Here is a 21,512-nt window from a genome sequence, read left to right on the forward strand (position 1 = left end):
CGAATCCGCGCGCCGTCTCTGCGGATGTCATTTGCTCCTCCGGCAGGCAGCCCCGATGTCACTGTGACTGTGACTTTTATTCTTGTGTTCACCATGGCCCACGGTTCCATTTTCTGTTCCAAGATGACAGATCGAGAGCCTCGTCCCGATAATGTGCTCTCGTAGAGTTTGGACCATTATGGATGTTCTCATTCCAGCCGGCTGGATGCTGAGGCCCTTTTGCAAAACAGAGTCTCCTCCCGACCCCCCGCTTCGGTTCCCCAGCGGTTTAAAAATATGAAAGCCATCAGGAGGCTGGAAACTGATTTACCGAGCAGGGGTAGCAGGGAAAAATCTCAAATGTGTTTTGAGTATTGAACTGCCGTTGACATCTAAAGTCCCATCCATGCTGTTTTCTTCCATACTCCAGCAATCAGGGCAATCCAGCAAACCCATAAAAAACCAAACTAATAACATGAATATTCAGTGACCTAGAATACTAATTATTGTCATGAATATTAATGGATCGGACTTGGTTCTCTCGCTCGCTCTTTTTCTTTCTCTCTCCCTCCCTCCCTCCCTCTCTTTCTCTCTTTCTCCCTCTCTGTCTCATTCTCTCTCTCTCTCTCTCTCTCTCTCTCCCCCACTCAGCCAGCTCTAAAGATGGGCCATAATGAGAGCATTTAAGAGAGAGAGCGCTCTCCTCCGTGACAGGGACTGGGGTAATAAGGAGAGCTTGATTAACGCGGTGCACTTGGGGGAGAGATGAGAGGCTTCACGTGGCCCTGTTGTGGAGGAGGCAATGAGGCTCCGGCGGCTCTGTTGCTGCTCCCTCAGATTAATGAGGCCTAAGAGTGCATTAGGAACAGTGACAAAGGTTTGATCTAATGGGCCCAGTCATTTTTCCTTTGAGTGACAGACGCACAGAAGTAATTGGCTGTGCAGAATGGCGGCTCATTGGCAGTACTTAAGGATACATTATCCCCGTTGTGTGGCCCGCAGAGGCTGTTTATCAAAACTGCGAGCTCTGCAGACGCGCACTCCCTAAGCCGCTTGTACAGTGGGAACGGCTAGCAAAAAAATCATACGAAAATGCGACATCGAAACTTGAGCCATTGTGGTCCTGGAGGAACAAAGTTTTTTTTTTCCTTCTTCTTTGTTTAGTTTCAAATGGTTGAGAAAACATTTTAATAAGTGGGGGGTCCCTGCTTGGGAACGCCGAGCGGGTACGTGCGCACCGACGCCCGACGCCTTTCCCGTTTGTCGGCGGCCATGTTGCCGGAGTCGCCTCTCGGCTCCATTTCCTCGTTGGTCGCCCGTTAATTCCCCCCGGTTGGACTCTGTTTATACGATTTAATCTTCCACTTCATGGATTGGGAACTTGGTTTTATCATTAAAACCCAAAATTACCTTTATTTTTTTTCCTCAGTAGTATTATGTTTTTTTAAATACGTGTAAAGAGAGTTTTCAGCATTCATTTTTCTAAGATTTTGTGTTTCAGATATTTTCTCCCGCCCCCTCCCCAAGACGGCAAACAATCTGATTTAGGTTCAACACCACATTACCTTTAAACAGAACGCTCCATGTGTTCGGAATGGAAAAGAAGCCCCAAGGACTGGAGAATTACAGATGGTTAAAAAATAATAATAACAATAACAACATCTTCTGAGTCCCCTGTTTTGGACTTTGATTCATGCCATCTTTAAATGCAATTTTAACCTGAAGAATCTGAAGCATTCAGCAGATCCAGGTGACCTGAGAAGGGCAGATTCCTTTTTCTCCACAGGATTTATTAAGCTCTGTAGTGGGCCCTGAACTAGGGACTGGGGTCACAAAGACAAAAACAGGACGCTTCTTGCCCTCAGAGATTTTACTTTCTGTTGTGTGGATGGAGGGCCCGGAATGTAGCCGAATAGATTCAATCATTTGGGAAAAAGGCGATTTTCCTGTACAAAATGGCACCTGAAATGGCAAGTGAAGAAAGCTGCTCAGAGTCTCCTCGGATGGGCAAAGTCTCTCCCTTCCAGGAGCCAGCCAGGTTCTCCATTAGGCCCCAGGATCAATTAAGCCAGAGGGCATCCAGCTGAAGTGGAGGGAGAGGGAGAAGAAGGAAATAGAAACTGGAGAAGAACTGTCTTAACTCAGTTGTTGTTCCTTTAAGTCTGACTGTGAGGTCATTGGCTGAGGTCATTGGCTGTGGCTCTGGTCGGGCTGTTTTTCCCTTCCATGGGTCTCTGGGAGTGTCCTCCTTGTCCAGTGCTTTTTGTCACTTTCTGAGGCCCGGGCCGCGTTCGGCCTTCCCTTTGTCCTCCTTCCCCTGGGACTGGCCGGACATCCTCTGAGTTGGGTGCCCCGGTGCCTTATGTTAAGAGAAACAAAAACAGTGCGAGCCCCTGGAGCCTGGAAGACTGAGATTGATGGGAAATTTGTGAAGGCAGTTGGGGCTTGAGCAAAGCGGGAGGGTGTCATTCCCAGTTCTGTTCAGAGATTTGCTGGCTAATTGTCCTTCTCCTCCTCCTCTTCTTCGTTTTCCTTCTCCTACTCATCCTATGCCAATTCTTCCTCCTCTTCTTCCTTTTCTCTTTCTTCCTCCTATTCCTCCTTCTTTTTCTCCTCCTTTTCATTCTCCTTTCTTCTTATTTTCCTTTTCCTCTTCTTCCTCCTCCTCCTCCTCCTCTTCTGTTCCTTGTCTTCTTCCTCTTTTTTACTATCTTTCTCTTTCTTTGCCTCCTTTTCCTCCTCTTTTTTCCTTCTCCTCTCCCTTCTTTTCCTTTTCCTTTTCCTTCTCCTCTTCCTCCTTCTCTTCCTCCTCCTCCTCCTCCTCCTCGCCTGTTCCTTGTCTTCTTCCTCCTTTTTACTCTTTCTCGTTCTTTGTCTCCTTCTTTTCCTCTTTTTTTCTTCTCTCCCTTCTTTTCCTTCTCCTTCTCTTCTTCCTCCTTCTCTTCCTCCTCTCCTCTTCTGTTCCTTGTCTTCTTCCTCCTTTTTACTCTTTCTCTTTCTTTGTCTCCTTCTTTCTCCTCTTTTTTCCTTCTCTCCCTTCTTTTCCTTCTCCTTCTCCTCTTCCTCCTCCTGTCCCTCCTCTTCCTCCTCTTCTGTTCCTTCTCTTTTTCCTCCTCCTTTTCCTTTTCCTTCTCCTCTTCTTCTTACCTCTCCTCCTCTTCTCTTCCTCTTTTCTTCCTCCTTTTCTTCCTCCTCCTTTTCTTTCTTCTCCTCTTCCTCATTTCCCAATGGCTGCTTGGAGCACTAGACCCTCCCTTTAGTCTTTCCTCAGCTTCTGTGTCATCTCACTGTGCTGCTTCTCCCCTTGCCTCAGTGACCCTCGTCTCCTTCCTTTCAGAGTCTTTCCTTCCCTCCTGGGCTCCAGCCATGACCGTAGCTCTATGTCTGGCTCTTTGTCTCGGGCTGCCCTTTTCCTCCCCCTTGGATCCAGCACTTTTAGATGCTTGTCTCCACCTCAGACCACGACACAGAAGCTGCCTGGGGTCTCAGGGTGCCCATGGCCTTGGATAATAACCCCTGCACGACCTAGTTCCCCGGGATGTCGTGAGGAACAAATAAGACAAGGCTTAGCAAGTGGATCTTAACCCTCCAGCCTAGCCCAGTACAGGAGAGAGAGCACTGCTTTGGGGAACAGAAGAGTTGGGATCATATTCCAGCTTTGCCTCTTACTGCCTAATCTACTCTCTCTAATCTAACCAACCAATCTAATTTGAGCATCAAATCTGTTAACTTTTCTAGACCTCAGTTTCCTCATCAGGAAAGCAAAGTTATTAGACTTGATGGTATTTAAAATCTAAGACCCTTCCAAAAAATCTTTTATCGTTATTGTTGTTGTTACATTTGGAGAACAGCACAGTGCCTGGCGCACAGTAGGTACTTCAGCAGGCTTCTTCCTCTCCCCTTTAATCCTCGTCTTCATCGTAATCATTGCTATTGCGTTCTCGGGTCCTCGCTGAGGTCGTTGCATCCAGTACAAGAATTGAAAAGTTGGGCACGTCACCTCTTGGAGAGTTGCCCGGATCATGGAGTAAAGGCAGCAGCCAGAATCTCACGGCCAGGAAGGGTCGAGGCAGGATCTGAATCCACCTCTTCCCAGCTCCTCAATGTGTGTGTATTTATTTGACTCGACCTGCTGTTTCCTTGCTACAGAAAGCTCCTTGTGAGACCCTGCCCTCTGCCAGCGCCGGTGCGCGCCTCTCTGCACCTTCCCTTCTGAAAGACTTGTCGGGGGGCACTCCTGGAAGGCTTGCCCGGCATGGGTCAAAGGGCTTGCTTTTTCCCCTCCTTTTTCCCCCCAGTGGCCACGTCGCCGGGTGGAATATTGAAGTGTCTTCCAGGCTTCCATCCATTAATACCCCAGGCTGGACTTTGTTTATGCAATTTATTCTTCCATTTCATGGATTGGAAACCTGGTTGTACCATTAAGGCCCACATGACCTTTCAATGCAACATTGCACATGTTCCGAGTGGGAAGGAAGCCCAATGGACTTAAAGGTGCTTAAAAAACCTCTGCAGAAGCTTTCATCTCCCACAAGAAGTCAGGTTGAGGTCAAGGGAAGAACAGCTATCATAATTTTTTAACAAAAAGTTGAAGAAATTTATTTTTTATTTTTTTATTCTTATTCTTATTTTTTATTTCTTTTATTTTTATTTTACTCTTTTAATATATGGTCCTTCCCTGCTTTTTTTGGTGGAAGAGAGCGGGAAGCTGCCTTTTACCATTGTGCAAAATAGGTTACTTTGGGAAGGTCCATGAGGCTGGTCCTTGAGCTGCCACCCAATGGGTCCCAAACCTTTCCAGTTAAGTTCTGTCCCTTCACGAAACCTCAAAAGCCGGTTCCAAGCTCGAGCTTCGAGAACGGCCCTTGCCAGGGAGACAGTGCCGCCCACAGTCCCTGCGCCGCCCGTGGTCCCTGCGCCGAGCTGGACATCAGTGTGGTGAGCCCCCCGGGAGCACGGGGCCGCCAACTGGTCAAGGCTCCCATGCTCTCCGGAGGGAGGCTGGGCTGGTAAAAGGCCCCCTGCACCTCCAGCCTGGGAGAGACAGGGAGACCTCGTCTCAATCCTAATAATAATGATAATAATTTTTTTTCAAGAAAAAGCCCTCATCAGAGTAAAATTGCACTGATTGAGAGGCAGGAGAATCAGCTGCATACATAACGCTGTGAATGACTAATGCACACACATTTAAATCACGGGCAGTTCACTGTTTTATGGTATGGTGGTGAATTATATTCTTTTTGCATTTGTAATTAGAGGGCGGAACAGATGGTGAAGGCTTAGTTTGAACTGATGTGGCCATTAAAATAACCTACACTGCCCAAGGATGGCTCCATGTAGCACCGGCCTCCCCCTCCCCTGGCGTACCCCCCGCTCACACACCCACACGCTGCCAGATAACGGGATGTACCACAGACTCTCCAGAAGAATGACCGGGGGGAGGACTTTTCTGGAAATGGGTGTGCAAACCAAGAGAAGAAATCCCTCGTCCCTTGGATGGCGGGCTCCGGCTCTGACTTGGGAGCTTTCTTTTTCGTGCTATTGAGTGAAGAGCGACGGACTCACCGTCTCCCCCTCACCCCCGCAAGCGAGGCGACTGGTTTAGGATTTATAAGGGCACGAAACGGATGGTTTGGGATCTGTCAGAGACCCCTCAGGCCCTTATCTGGCTTTGGAAAACAAAGATAAGCCTATGGAATAAAGCAGGGGAGACCTCTGGGTCTGCAGAAGGGAGATGCTGGGTCTCTAACCATAGAGAAGACAATTGTGGGTTCAGAACTGGTTATGGGCTTTCTAGACCTCATCCAGAACCTCCACTTTATAGTTTCAGAGGCCCAGAGAAATGTAATCGATTGTTCAGAGATAGGTCCATCTTAAACCAAAGACCCAGAAGTACCTTTGAGGGAGCCAGACCAGGGCTCTTAGCCTGAACTCATGGGCCCAGATGAGAGAAAAACTACATCTTTATTTTCACTAACATCAAACTGAAATTTAGCATTTCCTTCACTTATGAATTTTTTTAAATGTTTGGAAAAGGGACCAGTAAACATCACTAGCCTGCCAGAGGGGTCCATGACAGGAAAAACAAAAAGGTTCAGATCTCCTATTCTGGTCCAACCCACTCATCTCAGAAATGGAGAAATCGAGGCTCAGCGAGAGAAGAGGCTCGCCCCAAATCACCAAGGCTGGGATCCGAACCCATTGTGTCTGTCTCCACATCTGCCTTCCACCACCTCCCTTCTGTCACCCCAGGCTTAACAAACACATCTTTTCCTTGCTGTCTTTCGGACGAACAACAAAAAAATAAAGAAACCAAATGGAGTTTAGTCAGCTCTTTTCACCCTTGTTTAAATAATAAGTGCCTCCCCTCTGTGAAAAAGGCCCCATTTTCAGACTTGAAGCCTTCGGTGGAGGAGGGCTTATTGTACAGGCCGGCCCCATTGGGACCGGGGCAGTGGGTGAGCCCCAGAGCCAACCAGATAAACATCAGAACGGGCCACTTCTCATGTAATAAGCCTGGCGCGCTTGAAAGCGGGGCTCTTTGATTTTTTTTTTTTTTTAAAGCAGATGAATTTTTTTTTTCCAATGGGAAACCTGCATTTCATAATTTATTTATTTATTAATTTTGCTCATTTGGGAGCGGTTCGGGCGGCACACTGACACTCATTCAGAGAGAAATGCCATGTTCACTTTGAAATGGAAATTGTTGAAAGAAAAATAGCATATGGTAGAAGTAACTACCTTTTCAAATCAGCTCGTGCACTTTCGGGCCAGGAGTGCGAGGGAAAATTATTCTTTGGCCAGAATTTGGAGCCTTTGACACATGGAAACTTGGCCTAATCAAGGCTTTCCAGTGAGCATCTCCACATATCCATATCAAGGGACAAGTGCTGTGAACAGGAGGATTAGCATAGTAATTTCCCTGCCCCCTGCTAATCAACTTAAGCAGCCAGCTGATGCAGAGATGATGTATGGGAAGGCACTTGCTTTCTGAACTCGGTTCGGGCCAGGTAGTTGACAATGTATTTCTGCCTTAATGCCACGATGTTTGGCAGGGGAAGAATTGGAGAGACAGATGCTGCCCACAGCTTAGGCTTTTCTTACGAGGCCTTGACACAGATCCTTTCATGGCTGTCTCTTTTAACAATCATCCTTGGAGGAGGAGGAGGCTGCTCTCGTTCAGGGAGACTTCCTGGCCCCCTTCCCCAAACTGACTTCCTCCGGCGCCTCCTGGGCCCCCTGCCTCGGCTTGGCAGGGACATCCCGCTGGAACGCAAGCATCGTGATGGGACCGTAGCGAGAGGAGGCTCTTAGAGCAGGAGCGTGAGATGGGAGTGTTTGCGAAGATGTCGGAATACAGACCCAGGAAACCGGGATCGCGCCCAACTCAGCAGGATCTCCACAAGCCTCGAGAGTCCAAATCCAAAGCAAAATAGGACTGCTTCCCTTTCCCCACTTTGTTATATACCCCTGGAGCAAATAAATAACTATATAAAATATATGTTATATAAATCATATATAATATATGTTATATAAAATACATATATGATATATATGTGAAAAAGGACTACTTCCTTTTTCCCACTTTGTTATGTACTCCTGGAGTCTGGGTGTGTGTGTATAAAACATATGATATATATATATGTGAAAAAGAATTGCTTTCTTTTTACCATTTCCCATTCCTATATATAACCTATATGTGCATATAAAACATAACATGCTATATGTGTTACATATATATGAAAAAGGACTTTCTTTTCCTATTTCCCATTCATATACATATATAACATGTATGTTATATAAAACATATATCATGTGTTATGTATTTTTATTTATACACACATACACACACACACACACATAAAAAGGACTGCTTTCTTTTCCCCACTTTGTTTTATACTCCTGGAGTATATATAAATAAACATATATAACATATGGTATGTGTATGTATATGAAAAAGGACTGCTTTCTTTTCCCCACTTTGTTTTATACTCCCAGAGCATATATAGATAAACATATATAACATATGATATGTGTATATATATGAAAAAGGACTGCTTTATTTTTCCCACTTTGTTATATACTCCTGGAGTATAAATATATGTATACACACATACACATACATGAAAAAGGACTGCTTACTTTTTACCATTTCCCATTCCTATATATAACTTATATGTGCATATAAAACATATATAACATGTTATATGTGTTACATATACATGAAAAAGGACTTTCTTTTCTCATCTCCCATTTTCCATTCTTATATACACATATATAACATGTGTGTTATATAAAATATATATATCATATGTTATATTGTTATTATATATAATATTTATATATGTAACACACACACATACATATATACATAAAAAGGACTGCTTTCTTTTCCTCACTTTGTTATATAATCCTGGAGTATAAATCTATATATGTATGTATATACACATACATAAAAAAGGACTGCTTTCTTTTCCTCACTTTGTTATATATCCTGGAGTATAAATCTATATATGTATGTATATACACATACATAAAAAAGGACTGCTTTCTTTTCCTCACTTTGTTATATAATCCTGGAGTATAAATCTATATATGTATGTATATACACATACATAAAAAAGGACTGCTTTCTTTTCCTCACTTTGTTATATAATCCTGGAGTATAAATCTATATATGTATGTATATACACATACATAAAAAAGGACTGCTTTCTTTTCACCATTTCCCATTCCTATATATATAACATATGTGTGTATATAAAACATATATAACATGTGTTATATGTGTTACATATATATATGAAAAAGGACTTTCTTTTCCCATGTCCCATTTCCCATTCATATATATACATATATATAAAACATATATATACACCATATTATATGTGTTACACATATATGTAAAATATATGAAGGACTGCCTTCTTTTTCCCTTCTTTTCCCATCTCTCATTTCCCATTCTTATATATACATATATAACATATGTGTTATATAAAACATATATATCATGTGTTATATTGTTACATGTATAATATTTATATGTGTAACACACACATATATAAAAGGACTGCTTTCTTTTCCCCACTTTGTTATATAATCCTGGAGTATAACCATATATATACATATACATATATATACATACACACATATATATAAAATATATAAAGGACTGCCTTCTATTTCCCTTCTCATCCTCCAGGAGTTTATATTGCTCCCATGGGAATGGCTTGCCCTACATTACGCACCAGCTCCCAATTTGGGATCCTTTGGTCCCTCCACCTGGAATGTGCCCAGAGTCACAGAACCACAGCAGCCATGAAGGAATCCTCTCTAAAATCCTCCTCATGGGTGGGAGGGGCTCAGCCTGCCCTCCGGGAAACAGCGGGAGGGAAGCCCTAGCACCTCCGGAAGAGGCTCCACTCCGTTCTGGACATCCAGCCTGAATCTTCATTCCTTGTTCCTGGGGGCCTTCGGGTCTCCCCGCCATGATAGCCATCCCCTTCTCACGTAGCCCTCACCTCTCTGGCTGCCCTTCTCTGGGCACTCTCCCACTTAACAAGGGCCTTTCCAAGCTATGAGCACAGCACTCCAGGGGAAGGCGGACAGGGCAGAGAGCAGAAGGTCCTGGGAAGCCATACTTCCCTGAATGCATCTCACTGGTATTCTTGGCTGCCCCCTCATGTTAGTGGCTCAGGTTGAGGTTTCAGTCCTCCAAGACCCCCAGATCCATTTCTGTCTCCCCATCCTAGACTTGTGGAGCTGATGTTTTGTTGCTGTTCATTTCAATTGTGTTCAATTCTTTGTGGCCCCATTTGGGATTTTCTTGGCAGGGATTCTGGAGTGGTTCCCCATTTCCTTCTCCAGCTCCTTAGACAGATGAGTAAACTGAAGCAAGCAGGATTACTTGACTAGTCTAGGGTCACACACGAGTAAATGTCCAAGGCCCAATTTGAACTCGGAAAGATGAGTTTTCCTGACTCCAGGCCCAGAACTCTGTGTGCTGTGATTCCCCAGAGCTGCCCAAGTACAAGACTTTCCATTTATTAACCCGCCAGACTTCATCTTCTTGGATTCAGCTCAGTGCCCTGGCCCATAAGGGGTCTTTGATCCTCTCTGGGTCACCCCGAGTGTTCCCTTTCCCAACAGCAGAGGGTCAAGCCCAGGCCTCCTGAATCTGACCGATTGTTTTAGGGCCTAATCCAGATCCCTTTTTTCCATAGGAAGAGTGATGGTGTCTTAGCCAAGGAGGGTCGTCCAGGGAGTGATTATTGCTCCTTGAAAACTCTATCGGTAGCTTTGCTGACGTCTGGGTAAACTCTGTGCTCGGCATTCTCCTCATCTGCTAATGGATTCGTCTTGTCCAAAACCGAGAATGAGATTAGTCTTTATCCTGGAAACTCCCCTACACCTAGCACACAGCCAGTCCGGATGAGGAGAGCAACAATAAAAACAGCTTGAATTTATATGGGACCCAGAGTTGTACAGAATGTTCTCAACCGCCATTAGGATCATCTTTGCTAAAAGCACAGCGCTGCAAAAATTCCCAGGGACACTTGGCCCTGCAGATCTTCCTCTAGGCTTAAGAAAGTACACACGTCTCTGAGACTGTTTTAGATGGGACGGATGACTCTGCTATCTAGAAATCACATTGTGTTGACTTAAAGCCCTCCAAAAGAGGCTCTCGTCGCTATTCTCGTTAGCCCTGGCTCTGGTCAATTTGGCATGAGATGCTTCCCAGAGCGCTGTTCACTTTCAGCAGAAAGCTCAGTGATTTCTGGCCTAAAGTTGTAGACCAGGGGTTAGTCTTCGCACTTGAAACTTTCTCAGTCTCTAAAGGAAAGTGCCTGCTTGAGGAATTCATTGCTATGTTTTTAGGAGAGATATTTAAAAAGAATAAATAAGATCCTTTATGAAAAAATTTAACTTAAATTTTAAAAAATAAATTTGACAAAACATCAACAAAGAAGAACATTCCCATATACAAAGAGATTGCACATAAAACTGGGAATCAGTATTTCTGTGGATGAATCAATAGCAATCTAATACACTGAGAATATGCTCCCTCTTTACCTCCCCTTCCCGGTATCCTTGTCTTTTGGTAAGGTGAGAGTCATGATGAGAATCTGGAAAGGCAGAAGTGCAACTGAAGTAGAGAGCAACCGGGTGGTGTAGTGGATAGAGCGCCAGGTCAGAAGCCCCAAGTTCAAATCCAGCCTCAGACACTTACTGACAGAGTGACCCTGGTTATGTCATGTAACTGTGTTTGCCTCAGTTTCCCCATCTGTCAAGTGAGCTGGAGAAGGAAATGACCAAACAGTCCAGTCTCTTTTCCAAGAAAACCCCAAACAGGGTCACAGAGACTCAGACATGACTGCAATAAGCAGAGGCAGGAACCGAGGCCCCAGTAAGCTGTACTGCAGCTAGGAAGTGTCAGAGGCAGGGTTGGATTTCAGTTCTTCCTGTCTCCAGATCTAGACCTCCATCCTAAAGACCAGAAGAGAAACAAGTGACATTGTGGCAGGAGGGTATTATAGACCCCCTCCCTGAAGGGAAGAGATCGGAAAGAGGGAGTTTGAGAAACTTTTTACAGGAGAGTTGGGCTGGAGAGCTCTGATTATCTGGGCACTTATCGGTTCTCTCCATGTCGATGAGTTCTTGTTTTCATGATTGGCCATTGTTTCCTCTGGACCCAAACTGACCCCCAAACATAGACATAGCCAGAAGCTCTGCAGGAAGTCACCAGGCCCCATCCGCCACGCTTCCCAAGCTGAGGGACTGTGCATTGCCGACTTCAGAGGAAGACCAGCTGGGTGGCCAAGTGGAAGCCATCACTTCAACAGGGTCTTCATGAGAGATCCTTGGCCATGATCTGACGTGCTGTCCAGAATAGGATCCTGAGGATACAGGCTTTCCAGATAGGGGTTAGCTGTCCAAAAAGATGATTGAGAGCTACAGAAAAGTCATCCATCAGCATGGACTTTACAAAGGAGATTCAGAAATTGGGAGAGATGGGGGAGCTAGGGAGACAGCTGAGGAGACATTTCACTAAGCCCTTTCTATCTTGGGGAGAATTGTAAAAAGAATAAAGGACAAGGTGACTGTCAGAGTGCTCCCAGGTGCTGTAAGGAGGTGGAGGTGAGGTCTGAGGACATTACAAATGGCCAAAGGGTCATACTGTTGGGTTCTGTTGGGTCACTTGCCCAGCATCACACAGCCTTATCTATCTACTGTGCCCATCTGGCTTGTGTATCAGCAGTCTCTGGGCTTCCCAAGAAGCTCGGTGTATCCATGGCCTGGTCACTAGAAAAGAAAGGCCAGGCTTGAAATCACAGTAAGTCAGACTCAGTGTCAAGGCTCCCACTTCCTGACCTCGGGCTCCTTGCATTGTTTCTTCCCCAAGATCAGGATGCTCCCCTGGAAGATCCGACAGTTAAGTGTTCAGTGGCCCCAGATGGAAAGGAAGGGAATCAAGAACAACAAACAATTACTGGTGGTTTGTCCTTTAGGGTGAGAGTTGGGATCAAAGGTGGCTCCTGGATTTTCTGCTGACCCTGAATTCCTTTTCTCTAATGTGCTTATATTTATATTGAGGTACTTGTCTGTGTCATTTCCCCTAGAAGGCTGAAGTTCTATGAAGGTAGGAACCATTTCCATGGAACCTTCATCTCTCTCCTAGAACTCTTTCTTTTAACTGTCTTTTTTTTTGGTCTACAATTATTTTATTTTTTCCTAGTAAATTTATTTATTTTTAATACATATTGCTTTATGAATCATGTTGGGAGAAAAAAATCAGAATAAAAGGGAAAAACCATAGGAGAGATTAAAAACCAGGAAAAAGAAGTGAACATAGCATGTGTTGATTTACATTCAGTCTCCTTAGTTCTTTTTTCTGGATATAGACGGCGTTTTCTGTCCTCGGTCTATTGGGATTGCTTTGGATTCTTTTCAATGTTTTAAGTGATGTCTTTATAGCCACCTCCTGAGGCAGACTCCAAACCTACTCCAGCAAACACATTCCCTTTTAAGAAAGAAAAGACAGCCAACGCCTGTAGCAGACACCCTCTCCCCATCTCTTGGTACTCCCGTGTGCCTTCTCTTCATCCCTCACCTCTCATGAGGGAGCGGGGGCTCATCATGGATTTTCGGGGAATCACAATTACTTATATTTCATTTGAATTGTGATTCCTTTTAGGGTTTTTCACAGACACTGTTGCAATAGTCATGTGAACTGAATCAGAATGTACAAATCTTCCCGTGTTTCTGAATTAACATGTCTATTTCTTATTGGGCAACATGTCCAGTTATTTCACAACAACAATTATTTCTAGCCATTCCTGACTTTGCTGAGTTCACTTTGTTTCTAGTCTTGTGCCGCCGCAAGGGATTCTGTAAGTAGATATAGCAACGTTCTCTCCATTATTAACCTCCACTGTTTACATGCGTGATAATAGAACTCCCGGGTTAAATTGTATAGATGGTGTATTTACAGCCTCTGATTTCATCCTTCCAAATTGTTTTGGGGAATGGTTGTTCCAAACTACAACTTGACGACCAGGGTATGTCCATGTGCCTGTGTTCCCAGAGTCTCCAACGTCAACTATTTCTGTCTTTTATTAACTTTGCCTGTTTAATGAATGTGAAATGAAAACAGTTGTTTTCTTTTTTCTTTTCTCATTTAGTGTTTCTTTCATGTGATTGTCGAGAGTTTCTTATGAAAATGACTCATAAATGTATGTTGATAAGCTCTATTAGGGAAGAGTTCTCAGAGCTCTTTCTACCATGGAGCATATCTTGCGTTGTTTTCTGTGGCTTACTGATTGTTTGTTTCCCGTATATGATTCCTTCATTGGTCTAATGTCTACGTCCCGGGTCTACAGCTTGTCTGATTCTTCTTGGTTTGTTTTTATGTTGTTGTTTTTTTTTTCAATTTCCCTACTTTTGTGTAGTATATGGGCAAAAGCCCATGGCTTTTAGCATCTCTTCCCCCAGGAGATCAATATGTTTTCACTTTGAAATGATTGGTTTTCTTATAATGATAAAAACAGAGAGGATCGCAGCAAATGTTTGTGGTGAGATTGCCCACAAATTATATTTTGTCTGAATTTTGTTTGTATTATGTGTATACAAGTTAAAGCAAGATTTCTCCCAGTGCCAGAGTTAGGGTTAGGGTTAGAGTAGGGAGGTGGGAGGCAGGAGGCAGAACGGGAGTCGGGAAGCAGTCGGGAGTCAGGAAGCAGTCGGGAGTCGGGAGTCGGGTGGGTTAGGATTAGGGTGCACGAATTTAACAACTAAAATCACATGTATTTTTGGCATGTATGATACTAGGTTATAATTGAAGATTAGTATTACCAAAAATCCTTTCTCAAAACAACCATTTGTGGATGAAAAGGGGGGGGTCTGTTCTCAACAAATATAGTTGGAAACAAATTAAAAAGAGGCTAAGGTCTTCTGGAGCCCTAAATCAAAGAATATGCCTTTACTGATTGAGTTCCCCAACTTTTAAAATTTTTCTCATTATCTTTCTTACTTATTGCTTTTGTTTTCCAACATATCACCTCTCCCTCTACTATCCACAGTCATCCCTTCTTATATGGACCACCTCTCCCTCTACTAGCCACAATCATCCCTTCTTATACGGAAGGAAAAAGAGACAGACAGATGGGGAGTGTCAGCAAAAACCAGTCATTACAGGAAACATCTACAGCAGTAGATGCCGTGTTCTTTGGGGCTTGGCCCTTTAAGTAGCAAAGCTGTAACTCGATCGGTGCACCTGGAGTTTTTCCTTGGGTACCAAAATGCAGGGATGCTGAAAGCACTTGTTCACATTGGGCCAGTGGAGATGGCTGCACTTAGCAAAGATGGCGAGAAAAGGAGGCTGCTTCCTGGTCCTCCTGTGGAGTGGCCCCCCGTTCTTGGCTATGCTAAGTCCTGGCACAGTCCCCTCCAGTGCCCTGAGGTCTTGGACTGCCTGTGGCCCCTTTAGTCTAGTTGCCTTCAGCTTTTCTGCAGTCTCTGTTCGGTCCTTGGCCACCGGGTCTCCGTTCTTGTTCGGTTGTGTCGGCAGCCTTGAGGGCTGAGCCAGGACCCTTCAATCCCGCTTCTTAGCCTTCGGGGCCACGGAGGGCTCCGTGGCCATTGGGCCATTGGCCGACGTGTCGGTTTTCCGTTTGTTCGATTTTCCGGTCAGCCCGGCCTTGCCCCGTACCCCATTGTCTTGGGTGAGGGAGGCGGCGCCGCGCCCCATCGGCTCCCGGTGGCGGCCGGCGCCTCGAAGTCACTGTGTGTTCTGCGGGCCTGTGGTACGCGGTCTTGTTCACCTTCCTTGTTTGTTTCTAGGGAATGTTACCGCTAGTGCGTCTGTGTCTCAGATGGCCAGTGGCGTCAGCTTAGTGTCCTTCAACACGCGCCCCGATGGGATGCACCAGCGCTCCTACTCCGTCTCCAGCGCCGACCAGTGGAGTGAAGCCACAGTCATTGCCAACTCGGGCATCAGCAGCGGTAAGAGAGGACTCTTTCCTTACAGAACCCGCCGGCCTGCGCCCTCAGGGGGTCGGACCATTTGAGGTTCCTTCCAGCGCTCCCCACTCTCGGGTCCCAAATCGGACCCTCGCTCGGAGGACCTCAGTCAGACTCCTGCCAAGACTCCAAAGCCCTGCCGGACTCCTGGAGGCCTCGTGGTTCGGCGGGAAGAGTCACGGGACCTCGGTTCAAATCCCGATCCGGGTGGTGATCTGGAGCCCATCTCTTATCCTCTCCGTCTGTAAAATGAGGGGGTTCTACATAATGAGGCCCCTGTCCGCCCTAATTCTGGGATTCTGGGATCTTCCTTCTTTGCGTTCAAGAAAATGTTCTCCGTGCGCTTCATCCCGTGTCCGCTTTCCACTGGCGTGGTGCGCTCCCAAGATGTCCGAGAGGCCTTCCTCTTTCTGGATCCTTGGTGCCGCTGAGCTTCCAGTCCCCTCCTAACCTCCCCCAGCCCAGGAGAACCCCATGGATCCTTCACGGGGAATAGCGATGCACATGTAAAGTGACATTCCTATGGCTCCATGAATAATGCAACATGGAGGGAATCCTGGGTTGCCGAAACGCGCTTTGCCCGTGGCGTTCTCGCCGTAGCCCGCTCACCGGTATTTAAAGGAATTCCCACTGTTGTAGATAATCTATCAGATAGGGTTTTAGAGTAATTTTAGCATAATTTGTACTAATTAAAAGACTTCAGCATCCCGTCTTCCCTGTAGACCTACCAGCTGCTACAGAAGCCCATTTGCTTTGGGTAAACATCCTCCTTATTTCTATTTACTCCAGACCTGGCTGACAGGATGGTGCCTGGAGAAAGCCTTGAAGGAAAATATTTCAGAACCCAGGGAGAGGAAGACACAGAATCTGCGAGAGGCGTTCTAAAGGGTGCTATAGAAAGGAGGCAAGGGAAGGGCTCCTGCCTCGGGAAGGGGAACTGGAAAACCACTCTGGTGTCCCATTCCGGGCGGGCGCCGTCGGCTTCTCAGCACCGATATTTCTTCCTTCTCCTCGGAGAAAAGCCCATTTAGTATACGGCAAGTGCTTGTCGTTCCCTCCCCAAAGAGACCCTGGAAAACTTTCTGCCTTTCACCTCAAGTCTCCGGGTCTTGAGCACAGTGCAAGAGAGGAAATGAATAAATTCCGGTTATTACCTCTCCTGATATTTTGTAGGCGGGGCGAGGCTTTCCGCATTCTTCCCGGGTCCCTGAAAGCATCAGCTATTTTCCCTGGATCCATCCATTTCCTTTCAGGGCTACCTCTTGAATTTAAATCTGTCCGTCCATTTGATTAGAAGGGGTTCCCCTCATTATCTGCAATGGAGTCGTCGGCAGGCAAGTGAATTTAAGGCAGGCTGGTGTATTAGTGGTGCTGTTGTTGATTGTGCTGATACCTCCTTGTACCGACACCTTCTCGGTGACATGCAGATGAGAATAACCAGGCCGGATGTCATGTTTGGGATGGAAATGCCGGCCGTTCTTACTTTGGAGAAGTGTGGTGTTGGGTTCTAGCCGCGTGTCCAGAATGAAAAGGTTCTGCTCTGCCAGAAGCGAGTTAGGGGGACGGTCCCTGGGTTTGGAAGCCAGAGGACCTCAGCTCATTTTCTTGGCTCTCGGGCTCACTCCCGTGACTCTGTGACCTTGGGCAGGAGGTGATGTTCTGCTTGATCTGTAATTAGAAGGTCTGTGATCTTGGACTGTAAGCTTTATGTCATGTCTAACCAAGGTTCCAAGGCTGCGCCTCCCCCTTGGACCCATGGGACCTTGAGTGAGATCCCTCTCCAGACCTGAGTTCCCTCCTTTGTCAGTGAGTACCCTGAGTCAGATGGCCTTTGGGGGTCCCTTCCAGCGTCAAACACCATGGCCCTGTGATACTACCTGCCGTGTCAGTGTCTCACGATGTTTTTTTCTCGAGAGATCATTCATTGACTTTATAACAAAATTAAAATATAAATTAAATTAAGCTAAAGCAGCCTTTTAAACAAACCATCTTGGAATAAACCTTATTACTCGATCTAAAACTCCATGATTAAAAAAAAAAACCAAAACCTTCTAAGTAAATATCCTTTTGTTAGAGATGATTTCCTCTGCAGCGTTTGCTTACACATATTTAAATTAGCTATTACACCGAGGCCAATTAAGTAGATTGAGTGTTCTCTAACCCTTCGCATCTTTCCTCTGTGCAACAAAAGTCAGTCAACTCACAGGTATTTAAAGCAAGTACTCTTAGGGGAAGAAGCTGGTAATGGAGTGGGCACTTGGGGCCCACACTTTCCTTCTCAAGAAGGAAGATTCGATAGGAAGCTTACAGTCAGCAGAGACACAGATAAATTTCCAAGTACATCGTGTGGGAAGAATAGCCTGGCAAATTTGTAGGCCGCTTGGGCAGTCAGGAGAAGCCACGGTTTAAAGAAAGACGGGCGTGTGTCATGTCTCCGGAGCCAGAAGATACCATGAAAATTTAGCTTTGAAATTGAAGGGATCTGGATTCAAATTGTGATGTGGCTACTAAGTAGCTACTTCACCTCAGAGAAGTCATTAAGTCTCTGGACCTCCGGACCCTCACCTGTCAATAAAGGGGATTGGGCTGAATTGGCTCCAACATCCTTTTCATCTCTAGTTTAGTCTCCCTATAAGCTTATGAATCTACAAACAACAGCAGCAAAAGCAGAGAAAAAGCATTTGGAACAAAATGGGCTAAAGCCCAGGGGTTCCCCAAGGAAAGGAAACTCGCGTTTGTCAAATAGAAAAAGGCATCAGGGTGACGAGACGCAAGCTGAACTGGGGTGTCTGGGGAGATGGAGTCTTTACAATTGGGTGTGGTCTGGTGAAATGAGAATTCATTAACTTCCTTTTTTTTTTTTTTTCTCTTTCTAGTTCTTTATTTTTTTATTATTAGTTGTTTTATTAGAACCAGTATTAAACATCTGGGCAAACCATGGAGCTCACTTTATTAGTTTTCTTTTAAAAATGTGAAGTCCATTCACCAAGTATATATTAAACTCCTGCCATGTGCCAAGCACTGTGCCAAGTGCTGGGAATACAAAGAAAGGCACAAACCAATCTCAACCCTTAAGGACCTCCCAGTCTATTGGAAAACCCCTTCCATCGTGTTTGCCAAATGGTCGCTCTCCATCTTTAATGCTTTTCCTCACCCGCATGTCATCACGTGCAGACTCAGAAGAGTGTCGCCTGTGGCTAGCCCTGTACTTCTGACTTGAGTGCAGACGTAGGCTGCTAAAATGATGGGGAAAAGCACAATGTATATGTGTGGTGATTTTTTTTTTTAAATTTTGAGGGTACCATTAACACAGACTTAGAGGAGGCGGGCACCAAATGACCCCTCTTTTTCATTTCAGCTTTTTGGCCCTGCCCATGAAGAATTCTGAATTTGTTAGTCATAAAAAGCTACCTCTGTAGGCAGCAGGGATGGGGAGAAGAGAAACAGCCTCAGGATTCTGATTCCAGGAGCCTGGAGAACGTGCCGGCTGACTGTCGCCGACTTTGATCACAGAGAAAACATATGTCACGTTGGGCTCCCATTATTCTCGGCACCCTTTTCCCACACTAAATTAATACTTTGAGTGGCTCCAGAGAACTTTCCAAAGTCTTCCTCTCTGGCTCGCCAGGTATCCTGGGGCTCCTGTCTTTTGCAGCAGCCATGAGAGGCTCCTAATTAGATAAATTACTTTGTCGTGGGCCAAGCCACCAAACAGGAGGCGCCGCTCAATTAAGGGAGGAAAAAATAGAAAAATCCATTCTGCGCAATGGAATGCCCCACTGGTTTATGACTATTAGTGTTGGAAGGTTTTACATTTGAGTACCTGAGGTTGGAAATTAAATGTCTAATATCATTTGGCATCGGGAACGTGAGGCCCCCGCGCCTGCCCTGAGAGGGAGATCTCGACAGCTCCCCTCCGCTTTTCAGGTGGCTGTCGGCTGGAGAGCGCGCAGAATCGGGAACGAGATCACAGTTTTGCCGTGTGCCGCTTGCTTCCCGGCCTAATTTTTTTAAATGTGGAAACATATTCGTCTCTCGGCTTCTGCGTCGAAGAAGGCCGTTCCAGTGGCCCATGAAAAATTAATTTTTTTACATTTTTTCTTACTCTCGTAAGTGTTTGACAGAAGTAATTTTACCAGCAAGAGAGAATAAAAACGGGTGGCAGTAAATCCCTGTCCAGGAAGCCCTTGTGTAGATTCTTTATGGACCCAGAATTGATCTACATGTCAGATCCTGATGTAGTTTAAACTGTTTATCACCCTAATGGCAGAAGGGAGACTGTGGACATCAACTTATAATCCCGAGTGAAAGAAATTGGTGTTTGCAGTCAATGAAGGGGCAGCTTAGCTTTATTGATGGATTTAGAACAATTACCTCGACGGCGGCGATTGGTGGAAGGTTTTCTGGAATCTTACCGCAAGCGCGCTTGTTGGTTTTCCCTGATTAATCATTTCCTCTGTAGGTAATTTTCTCTAAAAGTGTTATCTATGAGTTTGCGCCGTGGTAAGGAGGGAGGGCCCCCAGAAACCTCACAGCAGTCATTTGTAGCATCCTTCCTTGTCATCCCTTGCTTCAAGGAGAAATCCATTGTGTGTGTGTGTGTGTGTGTGTGTGTGTGTGTGTCTTATCTAAGATTAAAAGACTTGACCCGCCGTCCCCCAGCTAAACTGGTGCTATTGGGGGTTGCTCTTGGGTGGCTGTGTCCGGATAGCCGTTGGAGGCCACAACCCACCCCTGAACCCCTCCATCTCTTCTTGAGCTTCTGCTTCCTAACAAGACGTGGTTTCCTGACCCAGCTTTGCCAGTGCCTCTCCAGGACAATTTGTCTCTTGCCCATGCTGCTCCACCATCCCAATCAATATGGCAGCGGCTCCAAACAGGCTTGGGAACATCTGTTCAACTTCTCCTCAGCCCGCCTCCTGTCAGACTGGCTTCCATCAGGGCACTGGACGGTGGCTGCTTTGTCACTGATGTGGATAAACACCCCATCTACTCGTCTTTCCGCTCCTATGCTATGGAAGCTTAGAGCCAAGCCCGTTCTCTCTAAGCATTTCTTAAGCTGTTCTTCCCCCTGCTAACATCCACAGTGCTCTGGTCTAGAGCAGGGGAGGCTTGGGACCCTAAACCTGAAGTGTTCCTGCTTATTTGGGTTACCTTCTTTAAAGTGCTTTTTATTGTAGAGGGAAACATGATTGGTGATCTAGAATTCGGGTCTTTGACCATCCAACTGGTGACTCTGGATCACTGGGGTCTCCACTCTCTTGGGCTTGGCTCCGTGGGTGACTGTCTACCTAGTACAGTCTCTATCCAAAGACCCCAGGAAATCATAATTCTTAAATCCATGGACTTATTTTTCCTTAGATAAGAGATTAGCACACTTCCTATTCTTTAGAGGTTTTAATTCGGTCAAAACATAAATAGGATTAGCCAGAAAAGGAGCTGATTCTTACAGGTCAGGCTATCCTGAGGAATTACCGGGTGCCCTTTTGGTTCCTTTCTCCCTTTTCGCTACCATTTCCTTTACTCGGATGTCACCTTTTTTATCTTTGGCACCCAAATCCTTGAGCTGGACTCGCCACGGGAGCACCTTCAGCGACTCCCCTTTGAGTATCAGATAATCGCTGGCACTTGACATCTTTCATAGATTATGAAGCTGATCAAAGGAATGGTTTGTGTTTCTGGTAGGGCTGGTTCTTCCCTTTTCTAATTGTAACAGAAAGGAAATAAAGAATACTAAAGGAGCTTCCCAAAGAAAAGAGAAGGGAGTAAGTGCATCTGATGCCTTAGCTCACCCACAGTTCCATCTGCTCTCCCTGAGTACGTATAGCAGAGATGGCCAAATGGCACAACTTTCACCAAGGAGTAAAAGTGAAGGTGTGTTGTAAGGCAAGAGGCAATCACTGGGCAATCCTGTCTCGTTTGCTGATCTCAAGCAAGTCTTGAAACTCCGAGACTTCGTTTCCTCGTGGGCAAAGTGACGTGGATGGTAAATTGGTGGATAAAATAAATTCAGG

General features: G+C 45.5%; 2 protein-coding genes across 10 annotated transcripts in view; one reads left to right on the forward strand and one right to left on the reverse strand.

Annotated features, from left to right (window-relative positions):
- AGAP1 (ArfGAP with GTPase domain, ankyrin repeat and PH domain 1) overlaps positions 1-21,512 on the forward strand; it is a 612,588-nt gene that overhangs the window by 440,137 nt on the left and 150,939 nt on the right. For 6 of the 8 annotated variants that reach the window (XM_051999115.1, XM_051999116.1, XM_051999117.1 and 3 more), the window contains one exon: positions 15,319-15,480. The exons of the other annotated variants lie outside the window; for them this stretch is intronic. In XM_051999115.1, the coding sequence (XP_051855075.1) occupies positions 15,319-15,480 (162 nt within the window). The remainder of the gene's footprint in view (positions 1-15,318; positions 15,481-21,512) is intronic. 8 annotated transcript variants of the gene reach the window in all.
- Positions 1-21,512, reverse strand: part of ASB18 (ankyrin repeat and SOCS box containing 18) — a 413,251-nt gene that overhangs the window by 119,397 nt on the left and 272,342 nt on the right. The window contains exon 6 of one of the 2 annotated variants that reach the window (XR_007953851.1): positions 6,952-6,961. The exons of the other annotated variant lie outside the window; for it this stretch is intronic. The gene's annotated coding sequence lies outside the window, so the exon portion shown is untranslated. Of the gene's footprint in view, positions 1-6,951; positions 6,962-21,512 lie in introns of those variants that run through there. 2 annotated transcript variants of the gene reach the window in all.

This window comes from Antechinus flavipes, chromosome 4 (genome assembly GCF_016432865.1).
Source record: "Antechinus flavipes isolate AdamAnt ecotype Samford, QLD, Australia chromosome 4, AdamAnt_v2, whole genome shotgun sequence".
Taxonomy (NCBI): domain Eukaryota; kingdom Metazoa; phylum Chordata; class Mammalia; order Dasyuromorphia; family Dasyuridae; genus Antechinus; species Antechinus flavipes.